Source organism: Ananas comosus, linkage group 15 (assembly GCF_001540865.1).
Source record: "Ananas comosus cultivar F153 linkage group 15, ASM154086v1, whole genome shotgun sequence".
In the NCBI taxonomy this organism is placed as follows: Eukaryota; Viridiplantae; Streptophyta; class Magnoliopsida; order Poales; family Bromeliaceae; genus Ananas; species Ananas comosus.
In genome coordinates this window covers 972184-990165 of record NC_033635.1, presented here as the reverse complement: position 1 = coordinate 990165, position 17982 = coordinate 972184, and the positions used below count along the sequence as shown (strand labels likewise).

At 38.8% G+C, this 17982-nt stretch overlaps 4 protein-coding genes and 1 long non-coding RNA gene across 14 annotated transcripts; 2 read left to right on the top strand and 3 right to left on the bottom strand.

Moving 5' to 3' along the window:
* LOC109721159 (thioredoxin-like 1-1, chloroplastic) lies at positions 2842 to 4746 on the bottom strand. Of its 2 annotated transcripts, XM_020248602.1 has the most exons (4): positions 4338 to 4738; positions 3863 to 4045; positions 3224 to 3388; positions 2842 to 3121 (listed from the first exon to the last, which is right to left on the bottom strand). In XM_020248602.1, exons 1-4 carry the CDS (start codon positions 4533 to 4535, stop codon positions 2918 to 2920), a joined length of 750 nt encoding a protein of 249 aa, XP_020104191.1. In that variant the 5' UTR covers positions 4536 to 4738; the 3' UTR covers positions 2842 to 2917. The 2 variants fall into 2 exon arrangements, with proteins under 2 accessions (XP_020104191.1, XP_020104192.1); XM_020248603.1 differs by lacking the exon at positions 3224 to 3388 and having other exon boundaries at positions 4338 to 4746.
* LOC109721163 lies at positions 4918 to 7334 on the top strand. 2 transcript variants are annotated; one of them, XR_002219152.1, is made up of 4 exons: positions 4918 to 5035; positions 6873 to 6939; positions 7035 to 7105; positions 7200 to 7334. It is a non-coding gene; the product is annotated as an uncharacterized LOC109721163 (long non-coding RNA). The 2 variants fall into 2 exon arrangements; XR_002219153.1 differs by lacking the exon at positions 4918 to 5035 and having other exon boundaries at positions 6805 to 6939.
* LOC109721149 (pentatricopeptide repeat-containing protein At5g15300) lies at positions 6126 to 10320 on the bottom strand. 8 transcript variants are annotated; one of them, XM_020248591.1, is made up of 4 exons: positions 8534 to 10320; positions 7593 to 8389; positions 7353 to 7453; positions 6126 to 6728 (listed from the first exon to the last, which is right to left on the bottom strand). In XM_020248591.1, the coding sequence occupies exon 1, from the start codon at positions 10158 to 10160 to the stop codon at positions 8535 to 8537; it is 1626 nt and encodes a 541-aa protein (XP_020104180.1). In that variant the 5' UTR covers positions 10161 to 10320; the 3' UTR covers positions 6126 to 6728; positions 7353 to 7453; positions 7593 to 8389; position 8534. The 8 variants fall into 8 exon arrangements, with proteins under 8 accessions (XP_020104180.1, XP_020104175.1, XP_020104176.1 ...); XM_020248586.1 differs by having other exon boundaries at positions 7593 to 7691; positions 7783 to 10318; XM_020248587.1 differs by having other exon boundaries at positions 7593 to 7691; positions 8217 to 10318.
* Positions 10585 to 13928, bottom strand: LOC109721150 (cytochrome P450 704B1). Its single transcript, XM_020248592.1, has 6 exons — positions 13412 to 13928; positions 13107 to 13322; positions 12723 to 13019; positions 11870 to 12259; positions 11547 to 11747; positions 10585 to 10810 (listed from the first exon to the last, which is right to left on the bottom strand). Exons 1-6 carry the CDS (start codon positions 13739 to 13741, stop codon positions 10631 to 10633), a joined length of 1614 nt encoding a protein of 537 aa, XP_020104181.1. The 5' UTR covers positions 13742 to 13928; the 3' UTR covers positions 10585 to 10630.
* On the top strand, positions 14843 to 17810 carry LOC109721158 (29 kDa ribonucleoprotein A, chloroplastic). The gene is made up of 4 exons (XM_020248601.1): positions 14843 to 15269; positions 16391 to 16492; positions 16806 to 17102; positions 17531 to 17810. The coding sequence occupies exons 1-4, from the start codon at positions 14901 to 14903 to the stop codon at positions 17591 to 17593; spliced, it is 831 nt and encodes a 276-aa protein (XP_020104190.1). The 5' UTR covers positions 14843 to 14900; the 3' UTR covers positions 17594 to 17810.

Genomic DNA, 17982 nt, shown 5'->3' with positions numbered 1-17982 from the left:
TACAGAGGAATGGTGTTTTGTAAGTTTGCTCTCAAACATTTACTTGATCTGCCTCATATTGAAAGTAATTAGTGTTATCTGTATGTATAGTACTTGCTTTTTCTCGTGTTTGTTACCTGTGATTTACTTTTTATATATATAAAAAACCATCTTTGTTTCCACTCAAGTTTCCGTGACACATGCAAATCATAACATTTCCTCTTGAGGAGGAGAGAGAATTTGTATGCCAAGTTCTTTCTTTTTCTGTTTACGTTTGCTCAAAATATCACCATTATTATACTAACTTGAAATTGTTTCAATGATATATATTTTCTGCGTTCCGCTAAACAATAGAGAAGAAGAATGTAAGGGAGTTTTCCGCTCCAACTCTATTTTTGCCCACTAGCATTAAATGACCTTTAATACCGAATGAAGTCTAGTCGGTGATAATTTTGACTTGGTGGGTGCTCTGGAGACAGAGAAACAATATTATTTTCAGAAATTTGAGCTCATATCCATTGGAGGTTGCTAGAATTTGTAAGGAGTTGGTGAAACAATGGGCAGAGAATTGCTGATACTGAGTGCAATTTACAAGAAGGGTTGTTACTGTATAGATTTCTCTCTCTCTCTCTCTCTCTCTCTCTTCTTTTTTTGAGGCCTAGTAGTCTTACATTTTATAGCTAAGTTCATTTTCGAAATGAATGAAGCACATAATGTGCTACCTTTTTCTCAAAAAAAAAAAAAAATGATTTGGAGTTAAAGAAAGTTTTTTCTTTTTTCTTCCTATCCCCTATATATAGCTATATGATGACAAGTTTCATACAAAACATAAAAAAGATACAGATAATAAAACGAGGGTGCTTTTTGGAAGCATTTGGGCGTGTTTGGTTCGCTTCTTTTTCACCTTAGAATCGGAATCGGAATGGGTGAATTCGTTTGTAGGTGTTTGGTACACGAGAGTTCCACTCCGATTCCGATTCCTGAGTGGAATGGGAATCCCCCAATCACCTCATTTTTCAATCCGGCCTAAGAGGCCGGATTGAAAGTTGAATCCGGACGAAATGGATATTTATTCAGATTAAATTTATTTTTTCAACTTTTTTAATTAAAATATGAGTTAAAATTTAAAAATTAAATATATAATTTTAAATTTTAATTTGAACTTAAATTAAAAATTAAAATTTAATCAAGTATTTCGAATCTAACTTATGAATTTGAATTTAGATTAAATTTAATTTATATAAAGTTTTATTCAAATTTTATTTCAAACTTAAATTAAATTTATGGATACAAATTAAAATTATAATTATAATTTTAAGTTTGAATTTGAATAAATCAAAATTTAGTTTCATAATTTGAATTATCCACTCAACTTCAAAGTTTAATTTTTTTTAAAAAAAATAGATTTAAAATTTTGACATTATTTCAAAATTTTGATATAAATTTTTAATATTTAATTTTTAATTTGAATTTAAATTAATATATTATAAAGATAATGTTAATATATTAATTTGATTACGTTTTTTATATCCACCTGAACCAAACATCGACAATGGGAATGATTTATTCCGATTCCGATTCAGGTGATGAACCAAACAGAATTAGATAATGAGTCATTTCGATTCCGATTCCAGCTAATTTTGATTCCGATTTCGATTCTGACTCCAACTTCGAACTAAACGCCCCCTAAATTTTAAGTGAAAGAATCGTTCGCGGGCCACGAGGACACGTCGACACGCAGGCCGTTCCTATCCACCTGCAAATTGTAACTGCTGTGGGCCCACATCCACGTCGACATTTTTGGTCCCTGTCGCCCCGACCGACACCTGACCCCGAGGCCGAGCTGTCCCTGGGGGCCCAACGATCGCGCATCTTGAGCTGGATTGGTGGGCTGGGCCCCACACTCGCTCCTGCATTAAGAATCCAAAATGGGCCAATCACCTACTTTTTAGTAGTTAACATAGTTCCTAATCTTTTACTGACCATCCCTAAATTAAGTGGCAAAAGATTTGGTAGTTGGTATCCGAGATCTCAATTCAATTCCTTTTTGAAAATAAACGATTCGAATCCTAGTTGAAAATAAACGAACTGGATAGCGTGCTACCTATCTCTCAAAACAGTTCCAAATCTTTTCATTTTTTTAAAACAAATGAAAGATGAAAATGCGCTTCCATAGAATTGAAATTAGCCCGGTTGTCACCAGTTTCTCATTTTTTTTATATTAGATATTTTAATTGATAATTTTGTTGCTAAAGAATAATTAAAAATATTGAATTTGATGGAAGAACCAATGAATTTAACAAAAATTTTAACTTTAGACTGACATTGCTCAACTCAAAAAAGAAAAGAAAAAATCAGAATTAAAAGGGTGTCTATAGAAAGAAAAAAAAATGAATTTAAAGGGGCAATTTGAAAATGGCCTGTAGTTGATGGGGTCTTCATTAGTTTTACCTAGAGATGAAAACAAAAGAAAACTCTATCCATCAATAATTATCAGATCATGAATAATTCCAACACTAAAACCTAAAGAAGAAGCCATGAAACTTAATAGACATTGCAGTAGTTTGGAATTTTGGAGTTTATGAAAAGAGAACATTTTTGTCGAATCTGAAAAACGAGATAATTAATTAATATATTCCATCAAGCTTCGTTTCAAAGATAATGATGAAAACAAAAGTCAAAGATACTTCCTATGCTAATGTCACTGAATTGCGCCGCTAAATTTCTCCTGAAATTCTAAATCTCTTTGTCACAGATTCTGAATTTACAACATATTCAACCAGATTTGGATTTTTAAAACCTACTGGAAACAACTACAACTCACAACTTAAATTATATACACATTTTTAGTTTTTTTTTAAAAAAAAAAGAAAATGGGAGGCCCAACCCACGACCAATTTAAGAATAACAAGACTTAATTTATTCTACTTTCCTCAACTTAAATGCCTCGAACTAGAGAATCAGAAAAGCTTGAATTAGATAGAGCTAAATCTTCATCTTCATGAGGTCTCAAAGGATAGTTATATTGGATCTCCTTATTAGAAGCCAAGCTCCGCAATTCCGATTCCTCCAAGCCTTTCGCCGGTCCGAGACTGCATCGTTCGGTCCCATGATTCTCCAACGCCTTTTTGAACTTATAGATCTAGAAATTAAAAAAAAGAAAATTCAAAAATATCAGCAAAAAGATTTGTAATTCGAAAAAACTAAGGCATTAGATTAGTAGAGCTTGAAACTTTCGACTCACAGTAGCATTGGTGCAGCTGAAGCTGCATACTCGACCTTGCGCGCCTCTATAGAAACGAAAGAAGGGCAACACGCAAATGTGAAGCGTGTAACACATAGATCTGTGCTCTTCGTAATTGACTGTGAGGAATAATGCATTTGGGTTCGACTCGGCAAGTTGGCATATCTGTGTGAAATTTGATAAAAAAGAAACATCTAGATCAAATATTTCGATGAATCCTAAGAGAGAGTGCTTCTTTTCTGGGGTAAACTGCTTCAGGAGTCCTCAACCTTCTGGCAGAGTTTATTTGCGGTCCCGAACATTTCGATTGCATGTTTAGGTACGTAACTACTGCGTTTTGGTGTAATCTTATCCAAAGTTGGGCGATTTGGACGGATACATCCACGCAATTGTCGTCGGTCGTACATGTGACTTCCAACTGCTCACATGGGGATTATGTGGATATTTGTATCTAGCTAACAAAAGAGTACAATTGTGGCCAATTACGGATTCGAAAGCCAGGACCTTGTTTCTCTTTTTTCTTTTTTCTTCTTTTTAATTTTCATAAGCTATGGAAGGAGCAGTCATAAACATTCACTAGATAAGGTTAAACTATATGTAAGTGTTATCAGACAAAAGTAAAAATTATGAAAGTTTTACCTTAGGATGCAGAGTTTTGCAACCTCCACAACTAGGAGAATAGAAGCCGACTACAACGAGTTTATCTCCAGCGCTTCGCAACGAATCGACGAGATCTTGTACTGATGTGATCTCTATCATGTTAGGCTTCATGCTTTTCTCCCACCATCTATTTGTTCGCGGAATATAGATCGAAGATTGCGCCTAAAGGAACACCCACATAATCATAAAAGTGAAAAAAATAAATAAATAAAGTAGTTGATAGCTAGTTTTGTTCTTCTTAACATTTCATATTAAGGAGTCATATTTGTTCCGAGGAAATGGCACAGATAATACAAGGAAAGCTTATGAACCCAAAATACAAGTAAATGAGCACAACACAAAACTTCTTCTTGTTAATGTAATCAGTTAAACCAAAAAAAAAAAGGACAAAAACCTGCTGTTGAAAAAGTTCTCCATGTAAGGTAAAGCACATAAAAAGCACTAGAAATATTACAGTAATGGATGAACATGATTGGGTTTTGGGGTTCCAAGATGCAAATGAGCCACTCTGTTCTCTGAGCAAAACCTTCCTTCCCTTCAGCTCGTTTTTACAAGCCAACCCCTCCGAAGATTTAAATTTCTTTTCCTTTACTTCTACTCCAACTTCATAAGAACCAGTAAAGCTCACACCTTTCATAGAAGCAGCAGCCATTGTAGCCTCTGTTGTAAGGAACCAAGAAAAGGAAAATGGATCTAGTGGAGAATGGGAGTAGAGAAGCCCAATTTTTTTGCAAACAAGTCCACAAATTTCATCAAAATTGCTTCTTTCCTGTGAATTGCAGAGGAGGAGAGCTGAGAAAAGCTTCGCTACGAGAGAACCCAAAAAAAAAAACAAAGAGACACAAAATATCCACTTGGGATGTGCTCCAACTCAGCAGAGTCGATATAAGAGACCCAACTATTATCGGCAATAATTAGGGGATCGAAAGGGACTTGAAAAGGTCAAAAAAAAAAAAAGAGAAAAAAGTGTGTGCTTTCACCAATAAAAAGGGCGATAAAAGAGTGGGGAGAGCGCGAGAGAACGGAAAAAACGTGTAAATGGTAACGGGAAGCAAAGCGTAGGTGTTTGTTTGGTGGGCTCTGTCTATTATGCTACTTTAAGAATCGCTTTTCGCTCTCAGCTTCTGGCGCTTTATCCATTTGGTTTTCTAGGTGAGACAGTTTTTTTTTTTTTTTTTTTTTTTTTTTTTTTTTTTTTTTTTTTTTTTTCCTTTTTTAAGAACTCAATAAATCCAATTAGGCCCGCGAAGAGAAAAGTCTTTATGATAACACTCACATCATATAAACTATATTTTAAGTTAATTTCATTGTGTGTTGTAATATAACAAAAAAATTTAGTAAAAAAGTATAATAAATTTACAATAAAATAATATTATAAAAAAGCATTACTCTATTTATGTGCATTAATTTTTTTTTAATTAAATAGTATTGACAGAGAAAGTTTTTTTTCGGGATAGTGTTAAAGATAATGGATAAGAAAATATCTCAACCAATTTTATTGAATTGTTATTCAGTTTTTGATGATTTGTTATTCAGTTTTGAATGTAACAAACATAGTCATCACATCTGTATATATATACCATAAACTATGAATGAAAATCAGTGTGGAGATTTATCTCTAATCCTTCTTAACAGATAGTACTTTGGAGCTAACCAACAAAGAGTGAGAGAACAGCGTGAAAATCATACTAGATAAATAATTTATAAGGCCACATCTTTTAGACCACTGTGTGTAACACATTCTGTATTTGGTCTTAATAATATTTCTTAGAATTAGATTTCTAATAATTAAGTAAAAATGGTGATTTTTTTTTAATCATGGCTTCTGTCATTAAATTAATTTGTACGCTTGAAATGACTTTATTGCTTTATTGTCGTGTTCGCGGCCGTTGAATATCAAAACCAGGCGCCACAAAACCATGTACTTTAAAAAAAAAAAAAAAAAAAAAAAAANACTCTGTGATTTTATTTTTATATCAAGTTAGTATTCTGTGGTTTTATTTTTTTCTTTTTATTATTCATTTCAGAATATTTTTTTCGTTAAATCAGTGACAAAATTAAAACTAAATGGTACTAAAATAAATATTCGATAAACTTAGGTAGCGTATCTGAAGTTTTTTGTATATAATTTAACGAAATATTAAACCACATGGTATTAAAGTGAGAAAGTGCGAAATCACAAGGTACTAACTTGATACACTTTAAACCACATGATACTAAAGTGAGAAAGTGCGAAACCACGGGTACTAACTTTATACACGTTAAAGCATAGAGTACTAAAGTGAGAAAATGCGAAACCACATTGGGGGAATTTGAAGTTTTCCCAAAAGAGTAAAATACCTGAATATATACTAACGGCTACAAGATTTAAAAACCATCTACAAACCAACAGATACATTCATTACCCCACAATTTGAGCCTTCAACTCACAGACAATCACACCCTTGCACAACACTGTTACATTCATCAAGCAAAGAAGAGCACATTTTGTATCGCTCTCACTCTCGAATTGATCAACGGTGAAGCGGTTGCTCGATTTGGAGAAGCACTTCGCCTTCTACAGTGCGTACCACAGCAACCCGGCGAACGCGCTCATCCACACGCTCTTCGCTTGGCCCATCTTCTACAACTCGCTCATCCTCTTCCACTTCACGCTGCCCTTTCTTCGCCTTCCTGATCTAGTGATCTCCAAAGGAAATGCTTTGGCCCTCAATCTCGGGTTCGTCGTCGAATTGGTCTTCGCTGCATGCTACGTGTGCATGGATCGGAAGGCAGGATCATTGGCAGCTGGTCTCTGCATGGCCTGCTGGATCAGCAGCGATTGCGTCGTGAGTCGCCTTGGTTTCTGGCAAGCATGGAAAGTAGGATAGTTAAAATAAGTAGTGAAAACAAGATAGTTGCTTGCTTTTTTTTTTCCAATGTGGTGTTGGTGTTGCTATTTATTTGACGAGCTAATGAAAAATTCAATTGTTTCTCTTGATGTGTTTAGGTTGTTTTGGCATCTCAGTTATTCTGCTGGAGTGGACAATTCATAGGCCTTATATGCACTGTATGAGGTACTCACAACTATTCATAATGTTTGAAGAAACTAACAAGCAAGGGAAGCTATTCAATTCTCTTCTTTCGTATTTTATTCTTAAATTTCGTGCAGAAGCGAGTTCCCGCGCTTCTCGACAGTCTCCCACAAGCACTATTAACAGCTTCCCTTTTGTTCTGCTGGAGGTAGCTATTTACTACAAAGCACCAATTATGCAAAATTAGCATAATTATTGCATTGTATGAAATATTACAACTTTATGTTACTGTTATTTGTCAGATATTTCAAAAGTTTGGTGGATAACTGGATATGAACCATATCCTGGATTCTGAAATAGTATAAATGAGAAAATAACAGCTGCCCGCAAAGAATGGCAGGAAAACGAGGAGAAGAAAGATTTATAACAAAATTGCCAGCTCCAGCCACTCTTACGAGTCTTTGGATGTTGCTGAAATTCGTCTATGCTTTGTATAGTTGGTTTCTGTGAGTGTAGCTTGGAGAGAACATGTCTGTTTCCTGCTTCTTCTGTAACTCTGCAGAGTTGCATAGAAGAGAATTGATACATCTAGAATATGAATACCAAACATATATTGGATTGTACAAGCAAATGGATGTTACTGAAGTTATGCTAATCTATTTGTCTTGAAAAGTTAACAGTTGGAAGAATATCACCTGTTGTTTGACTCGAGCATAATCCTTTGCCTTCATTTCATCCCCTCCGTACAAACATTGCAGCAGAATTACTGGGGTGACCGATTTTCTGAAATGAATCTGTACACCCAAGTCAAGATGAAAATGAATATCAAATTCTCCCAACAATTTCCTGGATGTGATATTATTAATAAAGAACATAACTCCCTACCAATAATTCAGTTGTGTTTCTGGAATAGTTTCTATAATCCGAGAACCAACAATCAAAAGTTTCCCTATCAGAAAGTCTAGAGCTTCTTGTCACGGGCTTAACGAATTTGCTCGCAAAAGCCCGTGCGGCGCTCGCCTTCCTTCGCAAAGTGAGCAAGCCTGCCTCTCTACTTGCTAAGCTAGGACCTCACTCGCCCTAGACTAAATACAAGAGAGAGATATGAAGAAGGCTCTTCTATTACTTTAATAATTGAGAATACAAATGAGGATTCTTCCTAATGAGAGAGGTGGAGGCCACAATCTTATATAGGCCACTCGCCGCCCACACATCAAATGAAAAGGTGCCAAGTGGCACAAGGCCACAAGCTAAAAGGGGAGGCCGCACGGTCTCCCAAGGGTCCTAATAAATGAACTCTGAGACTCGAAGAGTCATACATTTACCTAGAAACCCCAAGGGACTCATGACTCCTCGGCATCCGCGCCAATTAGCCTCGAGATTCATGTAGAAGCTTCTAGAATGTTCCAGCAAAACCTCCGTCAGAATGCTCCTTCGGGGAATGGCCCACTATCGAGGAAAAGTCAGCGGAAAATATTTTGTCCGTGACATTCTGTTATGGTGAAAAACCAAAATAAGCATTTTGACCTCAAGCAAAAAATCCAGTCTAAGCTTCTCCTCTTGGTGAAGCGCGAGTCTCTCAGGGTGATTTCTATGAAAAGTTGTTTGTACTTTCTCAAATTGCCCTTGAAGATACCTCAATGAACAGCTTCCTTCAATCTACAACTTGAGCTGAAGGGCAATGACAGCTGCTTAGACTCCTTACCACCTGCTTCTATCAGAGTACAGCCAGCCTCTTTGCAAACTCCACTATCATCCATCAATTTCCTCACCTTCTCCGACCCGTCCCACTCTCCAACCGAAGCATATATATTCGAAAGCAAAACATAGTCCCCACTCTCCTCGCTCTGCACCTTCATTAGCTCTTCATTTGCCCGTTTCCCCAGCTCAACATCTCCATGAACCCTACATGCTCCAAGCAAAGTCCTCCACACAATAGCATTAGGCTCGACCTTCATCTCGCCTACAAACTTGAATGCTTCTTTCAATAAACCCGCACGCCCCAATATGTCTACCATACATCCATAATGCCTAATATTCGGTTCGATCCTATACTCATTTTGCATTAACAAGAAGTATCTTTGGCCCTCATCGACCATACCACCATGACTGCACGCGACAAGAACACCCACGAAGGTGATCTCATCCGGCCTCAATCTCTTATTGAGCATTTCATCGAACAGTTGAAGTGCTTCTTTAGAATGCCCATGAAAGGCTAGCCCTCTGATAATTGAGTTCCAAGTTGAGATATCCTTCTCCCTCATTCCTCCAAATACCTCCAAAGCTCCACCTATGCTCCCACACTTTGCGTACATATCTATAAGAGCATTCCCAAGAACAATGCTCAACCCATTTCTCGAGCACATATCCGAGATCAAATAGTGTAATCTCCGGCCGACATCGAGAGCTCCAGAGTCCGCGCACGTTGATAGCAAGCTCAACATGGTGACATCATCGGGGCTCTCTCCTCTCTCGCGCATTCCACCAAACACCTCTACGGCGCGCGCGTGGGACCCACAACGCACGTACCCGGAGATGATCGCGTTCCACGTCACCACATCTCGCTGCGGCATTGTGTCGAACAGCTCCTGCGCGCTCTCCATTTCCCCCCTCTTCGCGTACGCGGTGATCATCACGTTGTAGGAGACCAAATCCTTCGCGGGGCTCTCGTCGAAAAGTTCGCGCGCGACGCCCAAGTCGCCTTTTTTCGCGTAGCCCGCGACCATGGCCGACCACGCCACCGCGTCCCCCCGCGCGCGCTCGTCGAACAGCGCGTGCGCGCTCGCTGCGTCGCCGCAGCACGCGTGGAAGTTAATGAGCGCGTTGCGAACAAACGGGTCGGAATCGAGACCTGATTTGACGATCGCGGCGTGGAATTGAGCGCCCGCGGAGGGGGCGGAGAGCTTGGCGCACGCGCGGAGGAGGAAGGGGAAGGTGAGCTTGTTGGGCCTGGCGCCGCTCCGCGCCATGCGGGTGTAGAGGGAAAGGGCGTCGGAGGGGGCGGCGGAGTGGGCGGCGCCGCGGATGATGGAGTTCCACATGAAGAGGTTGGGGCGGGGGATGTGGGAGAAGAGTTGGTGCGCGTAGGAAAAGGCGCCGGGGACGGAGACCGCGGAGGAGAAGATGAGCTCGCGGAGAGCGAAGGAGTCGGAGAGGAAGCCCCGGACGAGCATGCGAGCGTGGATTTGCTTCAGAGCTCGGAGGGTGCGGCACCGTCGCCATATACCCGGTTGGTGTCGCTTGTTCCCGAATTTCCTTAACATGTTTACAGTTTCTCACTTTGATTTTGGTCGAATTTATAATTCCAGTGACGGTGCATTTTGTTCAAAAAGTTATAAATATTATTTAAGAGTAAATCACATCAAACCGAATAAACTTGGTTTGTATAAGTATCGTTTGCATGGAGAAGAAGGAAGAGAGAAAGGGAAAAGGAAATATATATATAAATATATATATATATATTCTTTGAGTCTCGCGAAGTTCATCCAAATAAAAAAAAGGTAATTTTTGCAAACAATTTCTCTCTTTTCGACATTGGAAAGAGTGAAAAAGATCACCAGTAAGCTAGCATTTATGAGAAATTTGCTTGAAAATGATAAACATGTGCTGAAATATTACAATGAAGTAATAAGATTTGTTCCTTTCAACAACGAAACAACAACAATTTATTTTTCTTTTGCAGCCTTCAATCAACATTGTAGGAGGCAAATTTTTACCGAAAAGAAGTTAATAATTACATTGATCTAGAAACATGGAGCTTTAACCCATGAGCCATGGAGAGTATTGTCATCATCCTATACTTAACTGGATGATTTGGCACCAACATGAACTTATAGAACCTACAGAGTATAGCAAGTGTCATCTTCATCTGGAGATATGCAGAATCCTTGCCCAAACATATCCGAGGACCGGCCTGAGAATCAACAGTTCAGAAAATATATTATTTGCAAACTATATATGATGCTTCGAAGCTGAAGTGTGGTTTACTAGAGCTCTTCAAACAAGCAAAAATTTTAACTTTTGTATTTGTTAGATGTGACTCGAAATCTACTATCGATTCAGGTTCGGATTTACGACTTTTCGACAGCTTCGCGGTGCGACCAATTTGGAAAAAAAAATTATGGAGGAAAAATGAATGTCTGTGGTGGGTAGCGGAGGGCTCGAGCCGACAGGCCCGAGCCCGTAGCCCGCCACTGACATTCGCCAGGGGGTGCGGGGGGCGTAGCCCCCCGGGGGGTACGGATCGGATCCGAAACTCGTTATGAGTTTTCCTTTTTTGTTTATCGTTTATGCCCTAGAGGCGTGTGATCGTGGTTGGTTGTAACCAAAAGAACATTGTATTCCCTTTTCGTTCCATAGTGAAGAGCTCTCCTCCCTCGCCCATGGTTTTTCCCTGCAAAGGGTTTTCCACGTAAATCTGTGTCTCTTTATTTTTCTGCTTGTGGTTTGATTGTTTTTTGTGTTCGTCATTTTGTTTTCGTTTGTGCGTTTGTCGTAACAGTATTGCTTTTAGAATCTAGAAGCTTATTCTTGCGCCCAACTGTAGAAAAAGTTTTATACTTTTAATTTATTCTTGAAGCATATGACTATTGTTTCTCAGAACAGAGAAAATATCCCATGAGCCGAGTCAAACAATTAGGAAAATTTACCTGGAAAGCTGTGAATTTGAATGGCGACACGATTTGAAGTGCGCCGTCATTGAACCATCTCTCGGGCCTAAAAGATGTAGCATCAGGGCCCCAGTTGTACTCCATCCTCCCCATTGAGTAGGGGACATAAGTGACCATCCCACCAGCTCTCAATTTGGTTCCATCAGGGAGAACATCATCTTCCAATATGCCTTTTGGGTCCTAATAACACAATTTAAATCATCAATTCTTGTCACCAAGTGCCAGCAATCTACATAAATTTGAACTACACTGAATAAATACCAAGATAATGAATGATCTACAAGCATTGGCAGCAAATCCACCTGAGGAACTGCAGGATAGAGTCGAAGCGTCTCGGTGATGCACGCATGCAAGTAGACCAATCTCCCTAAGCTATCATAGTTGAGGAGCCTTGCAAAAGATGAAATCCTATCCCTAAAGGATTTTGGGTCATTTACATCATATGAAACTACTTGTATTTTCTCTTCATTTGCTCTTTCTTTCTCGAATGCCTTTAGCTCATCGTAGAGCTTCTCAGCTACCGTGGGGTGAGTCACAATCATGTAGATAAACCAAGAGAGGGTTGTTGCTGTTGTATCTCTGCCGGCAATTACGAAGTTGAGTACCACATCTCTTAGGCTCTTGTCATTGCTAAAACTACTCTCCGGGTCGTCCCCAAGCTCGATGAATCTCGACAGTATGTCATGCTTGATCTGTTTTACATTTACATGAAGCACAATGTTAGAGGAAAGAGAGAACCACATAATTTGATAGTTGTATTAGCTTCTATCCTTGGTCAAATTTTTACATGGAAATGTTCCTTCTATGACTCTATATTCTGTTTTTATCAAATAATAGTAGAATTGAATTAATTTGCCAAATTAGTAATTCTAATATAGGTTTTGAAGTGGAGTGAAAATGCGAGTTAGTGTTCTATGTTTCCTTCTTTTTCTTTTACCCCACACAATTAATTTGTAAAGAAATTAGTTATTAGTGTATCCAACGGTAAAACGTCAGATTTGCTCATTCTTATCAAAATACAGCAAACGGAAATCAATTCAAATCGTAGACTACCAAGCTTCCAAACAGCAGAATCAAGTAAAATTGAATTGAAATTCCATACAACTCGAGGCCGCTTACAAAACATGGTGTAGGTACTTGTCTGAAAATTATTACCTTATCTTTGATCCCACAAGCTCGAGCTTGCTCGATCTCTTCTTTTCTCTTTCGAATCATCCGATATGTGAACTCGTCGACTACTTTGATGCTCTGTGCAAGAAGGGCTTCTGATCCTATATGGAGAAATCTCTTCATCCTCCACAATGGGTCGATGAATCGAAGTGTCACAATCATATTAGCTGCATCAAAAGCCTGAGCAAAGCTATTATCAGGCAGGTCGGGTGACAATGTCCCTATCTCTACTCCGAACCCTACCTTACATATAGAATCCAGTGTCATCCTCATAAAGAGGTCCTGCAGTAAAATTACGATATTTAACATTACAATACAAGTATTTATGCAGTTATAATTGCACATATTGTTCAAAAGATAATAAGTAACCTGCATGTCTATAACTCGATTATCTGTTGATGCTTCACATAATATGTCAGAGAGCTTTAAAGCATACTCTCTGAACACATTCGCACTGAAGTCCCTCAAGTTCTTCGAAGCAAACTCGAAGCTTGCTGTCTTTCTTTGCTTCCTCCACAACTCGCCATCGGCGTTAAAGATCCCGTCGCCGAGCAAAACGTCCATATAAGATCGATATAACTCACCCTTCAATTCACACAACTTAGGAACTTCAGAATGCGTAAGCAGGTACTGAGAAATTTAGTCCCATATACTAAAGTTCGAAGTGTTTTTACCTTAGGATAGTTGGTGAAGTTAGTCTTGAGGACATGCTCTACGTTTGCTGGGTCTGCTATGTATGTGTAAGTTGTGGATGGCATGGAAACTGTAATAGTCTTCGATTTTGCTAAGTACTCTGCGAGCCAATCATGCATCCTATCGTAGTTCTTCAGTTGCTCGATGGTCGCACCAATGATCGGCCAAGTTTTCGGTCCCTTTTTATTCCTTTGGTTAAATCTCTGGATCAACAGCCATGAAAAGATTACTATAGCAAGTGCAATGAACATGTGAAGCCCAGCTATGGGGGGGGAGAAGAACAAATTTGACACTTGGGAAGCTTCTTCCATACTTGTGTTCTATGAAAAGGATTATGGTGGGTTGTAGCTAGAAGGTTGGGGATTTAAGAGATGGCTTGTACATTAAGGTTGATGAGAAAGAATGGTGTAGTTGAGATCCTGGTAAGAAGTGAGAGATGAAAATGCCACAATTTCTCCAGCCTTCTTGGTGTGATTAAGAATTTAGATGGTCTCATACCTTTGGTGCTGCAAACCTAACTATATCAAAAAGTGGATTCCACTTATCTCAGCTATTCTCTCCACATATAGCCTAGAAGGTCATTTGAGTCCATTCTACATCTTCAAAATCTTTAAAATACTCAATATGGTGTAGCACATTTATAATTTACTATTCTGTAATTTTAAAAATAGCACTAATAATTTACTTGATCTATACTTCATCAATATAAATCAACCTACAATGTATATGATTCCCTGGAGAGGTTATTGCTGGATCATCATACTGGCAGGCAAAGATGTTAATTTTCTTAATGCACATTCGCCTTGTCTTCTTAAAAATTTACGAGAGCAATGAAAACGAAGGCATGTTACTGTAGTTTTCGTTCTTACATTACTAGAGTTTTTCTCCTTTTACGGATGATGAAAATTTATGTTATTATCTCCATAATTTTCAAGGAAAAGAAAAAAAAAGGGGCAAAAATTGGTGAAATTTTTTTTAAATTTTTTTTTGAGAGAGATAGATAGCATGCTACCCGCTTCGTTTATTTCATTTAGAAATAAACTTAGGTAGAAATATAAATCAACTAGGGTTCGCACTTGGGACCTCGCCACTAACCCTTTACCACTTGCTCTAGAAACAGTAATTACGCGTAATTCCTACTCATTACTAACGCATCACACCTAGTCAATGGTCATATAATCGGACCCAAACCCGAATCCTGACCCATGCGACAGACAGGCCCACAGAGAATTCACACTGACTAGCCCGAGCCCAACCTACTGGGCCTATATCCAAAATACTGGGCTGAGCCCAACCCACTTGCCCAAAATATCTCAAAGTGCTATTCGTAATTTCTTTGAAAAACAGGGGGCAATCCTGTCCAAAAATATATCATCTTCGGCCCTTCGACCTCTTCTATATCTTCACCCTTTGTTTTCCCCTCTCTCGCCCTCTCTCGCTGCCTCACCACCTTATCCTCAAGGGAAAACCATGGCGGCCTCTTCTCTCTCCCTCCCTTCTCTCCACCCTCAAATACCCACCATCTCCTCCAAACCCAAACCCACTCCTACAGTGGCTTTTAGCTTCCCCGCGAAGCCCTTTTCCTCCATTAGACCCCTCTCTCTCTTTCCCTCGTCGTGCGCTTCGCTCTTTCCGCGAAAGGTGCGACCTTTCCAGGTGGGTTTCGTCCCCAACGTCGCCGTGTCGTCGGAGCTAGGGCAAGAGGAGGAGGAGGAGGAGGAGGAGGCCGGGGAGTTCTCGCCCGAGTTGAAGCTCTTTGTTGGGAATCTCCCCTTCAGCGTCGACAGCGCCCAGCTCGCTGGGCTCTTTGAGCGCGCGGGAAACGTTGAGATGGTTGAGGTATAAATCCACATAAAAGCTTTTAGCTAATTCGGTCTCTTGCTTTTCTCCTAATTTTTCTGGTTTTCTCAGTGGAAATTTGTGTCGGTTTTTTATTCTGCTTAGGGTTAAAGTTTTGCTTAATCTGTTACATTTTGTGTTTCAAATTATTGCTTGCCTACAAGGATCTGCTTATGTTAATATTGGAGGGTATAGCGATTATTCGAGGTTTACTCTATGTAAAAATGAACTGGATGCTCGTTAAGGTTTACATTAATATTAGTAGTCATGAAGTGGAGGCATCTTGCTCAGATAGAGTAGCAATTGTCTCTTTGAAGTTCTCACTTAGCAGCTCAATTAGCTCAAGCAAGTTGCTACGCTTGTGTACCTTCAATTTTTGTGGTTTTTTTTTTGGGTTTGTTTGTGAAGCTAATTATTATTTCTTTTTCATTTTGTGAGTGCACAAGTTTGCATCTATCTGCTAGTTTATACGATGCTGCATGTAGTAGTGTTGCTTAATAACTTTCAACTTTTGTGCATTTACTGACACACCGTCTTATCGTCAGTAAATATTTTGTTCTTTTCTTCGTTGTTTCAATTTAGTTGCTAACGTGCAAAGACCCAAATTTTAGTTGCTTCTGGTCCCCAGGACAAAAATATGAGCATGATTTTTACCTATTTAAGGGTTCAGGCAGCAGAAATTCTTTCGTACTGCCTTTTGAAATGAGGAAAGTAAATGGAGAATGTTGAGCTTCTGTATATTGCCCGGCAATCTCATAATTAGTTTCTCGTCGGCATACTGATCGCAAATGACTATCGTAGTGCTCGATGCGTGCTTTTCTATAACTTAAATGGCCAATCATTTCTTCTAATGGAATGAGCCAACACTCACTGAAAGCTGTGGGTGCCAGCACATATCGATAATTATTGACGCTCTTCTATACTGCCCGGTAATCTAGTAGTAGGCTAGTTTGCAACGGATTGGTGTAATAAAATATTTCGTTTTCTTTGACCCATCATGTAGTTGTATATAGAAATCTTGCTGTTTCAAGGAGTCACTGTACTCGGGTGTAAATTACTCTTCTCATACTTGTATATCTTCAGCAGTTGGTTATAATTTATTTTGATTTGTTTTATTGCAGGTCATTTATGATAAATTAACTGGAAGAAGCCGTGGGTTTGGGTTTGTCACAATGTCTACAATTGAAGAAGTGGAAGCAGCTGCACAGCAGTTTAATGGTTATGTGAGTATCTATGTCCATTTTGATTGAATTCTGTGCTTCTGTTCTTTATTTTATTTTAATAGTAATGTTTCTTTTTGTGAATGAAGATGTTATCCTTCTGTGTGAATCTCACAAAAATCCTCAGTATTTTGTAGATTTGTCAGACTGATTAGCTAAATGTGTTAACCTTTCTATATTCTCGATTTACTGTCTTCAAATTGTGATTGGATGTACATTCCTTTCATTATTTTTAGGGACGAGGTTCAAGTATATGCCTCCAACTTAAGGACCCTTTTTTTCCCCTAAAATTAGTGTTTGAATTTTTATGAAACAGACACTTGAAGGGCGAGCTTTGAGGGTAAATTCCGGACCACCGCCTCCGCGGGATGAGTTCCCATCAAAAGGCTTCAGAAATGGGGGAGGCTTTGATTCTTCCAACAGGGTTTATGTGGGCAATCTTTCATGGGGTGTAGACAACTTGGCTCTTCAGACTTTATTCAGCGAACAAGGTAAAGTCGTGGATGCTAAGGTTGTCTTTGACCGAGAGACCGGCAGATCAAGGGGCTTTGGTTTTGTTACATATAGTTCTGCAGAGGAGGTCAATAATGCTATCGAATTCCTTAACGGCACTGTAAGTCTCCGTGAATCGCTTATCATTCTATTTTCTTATTTGCTTGTCTATTTTTTGTGTTTCTTGCTGATCTGTGAGAATAAATCTCTTGAGGCAATTTTGATGGAGATACCTTCTTTACCCTAGATTACCCTGAACGTACCTGTTCTTTTGTTTATTTAACGTAGTAAAAGTAATGGCGATGATTGCTGCCAAAACTGTAATACTGAGGAGTAACTATCTATGGGGATAATTGGTACAAAGTTTAGAATTAGCACACTGGGGGATTGCAGATAACTATTGGAATTGCAGCTATTTAGTTATAACAATAAAATTGGTTTAACCCTGGCTTTTCGCTGGTATCTTTTTCAGAATGGGAGGAATAACTCAAATCATTGCGCATGTATTTCTTTCATTCTCTACCTGATGTTTTCTAACTTGAATTGCAGGACTTGAATGGCAGACCAATCCGTGTAACGTTGGCGGAAGCGAGGCCAAGACGCCAGTTTTGATCCTTAATCTATTTTAAAGGTTTTCATTTACTAGGGAAATGTTTCGTACTATTGTTAAGTTTCATAGTGCTTAAATATTTGCTTGGCGATGTGGAAAGAAAATCTGCTTGTTGTGTACTTCAATCTTGTACCTGACTTGATGAGTGTCTTGCATCAACTTTTGAGTTTTTACAATATTGGTTTTGGAATGCACGAATAATTTGGTCTGTTGGATCCATTTAAGCAGCACTGATTATCTTCTTAATCCTTTGTGACATCATCACAACCTCTCCTCTCACTCTTTGTTCTTTGTTGCTAATTAACATAATCATAGTTCTTGAGCCCATTTTCGTAGTTATTGCATCTAGTCTTGCATTATGCATACATGAAATCAAATTAAAAGTTATTTT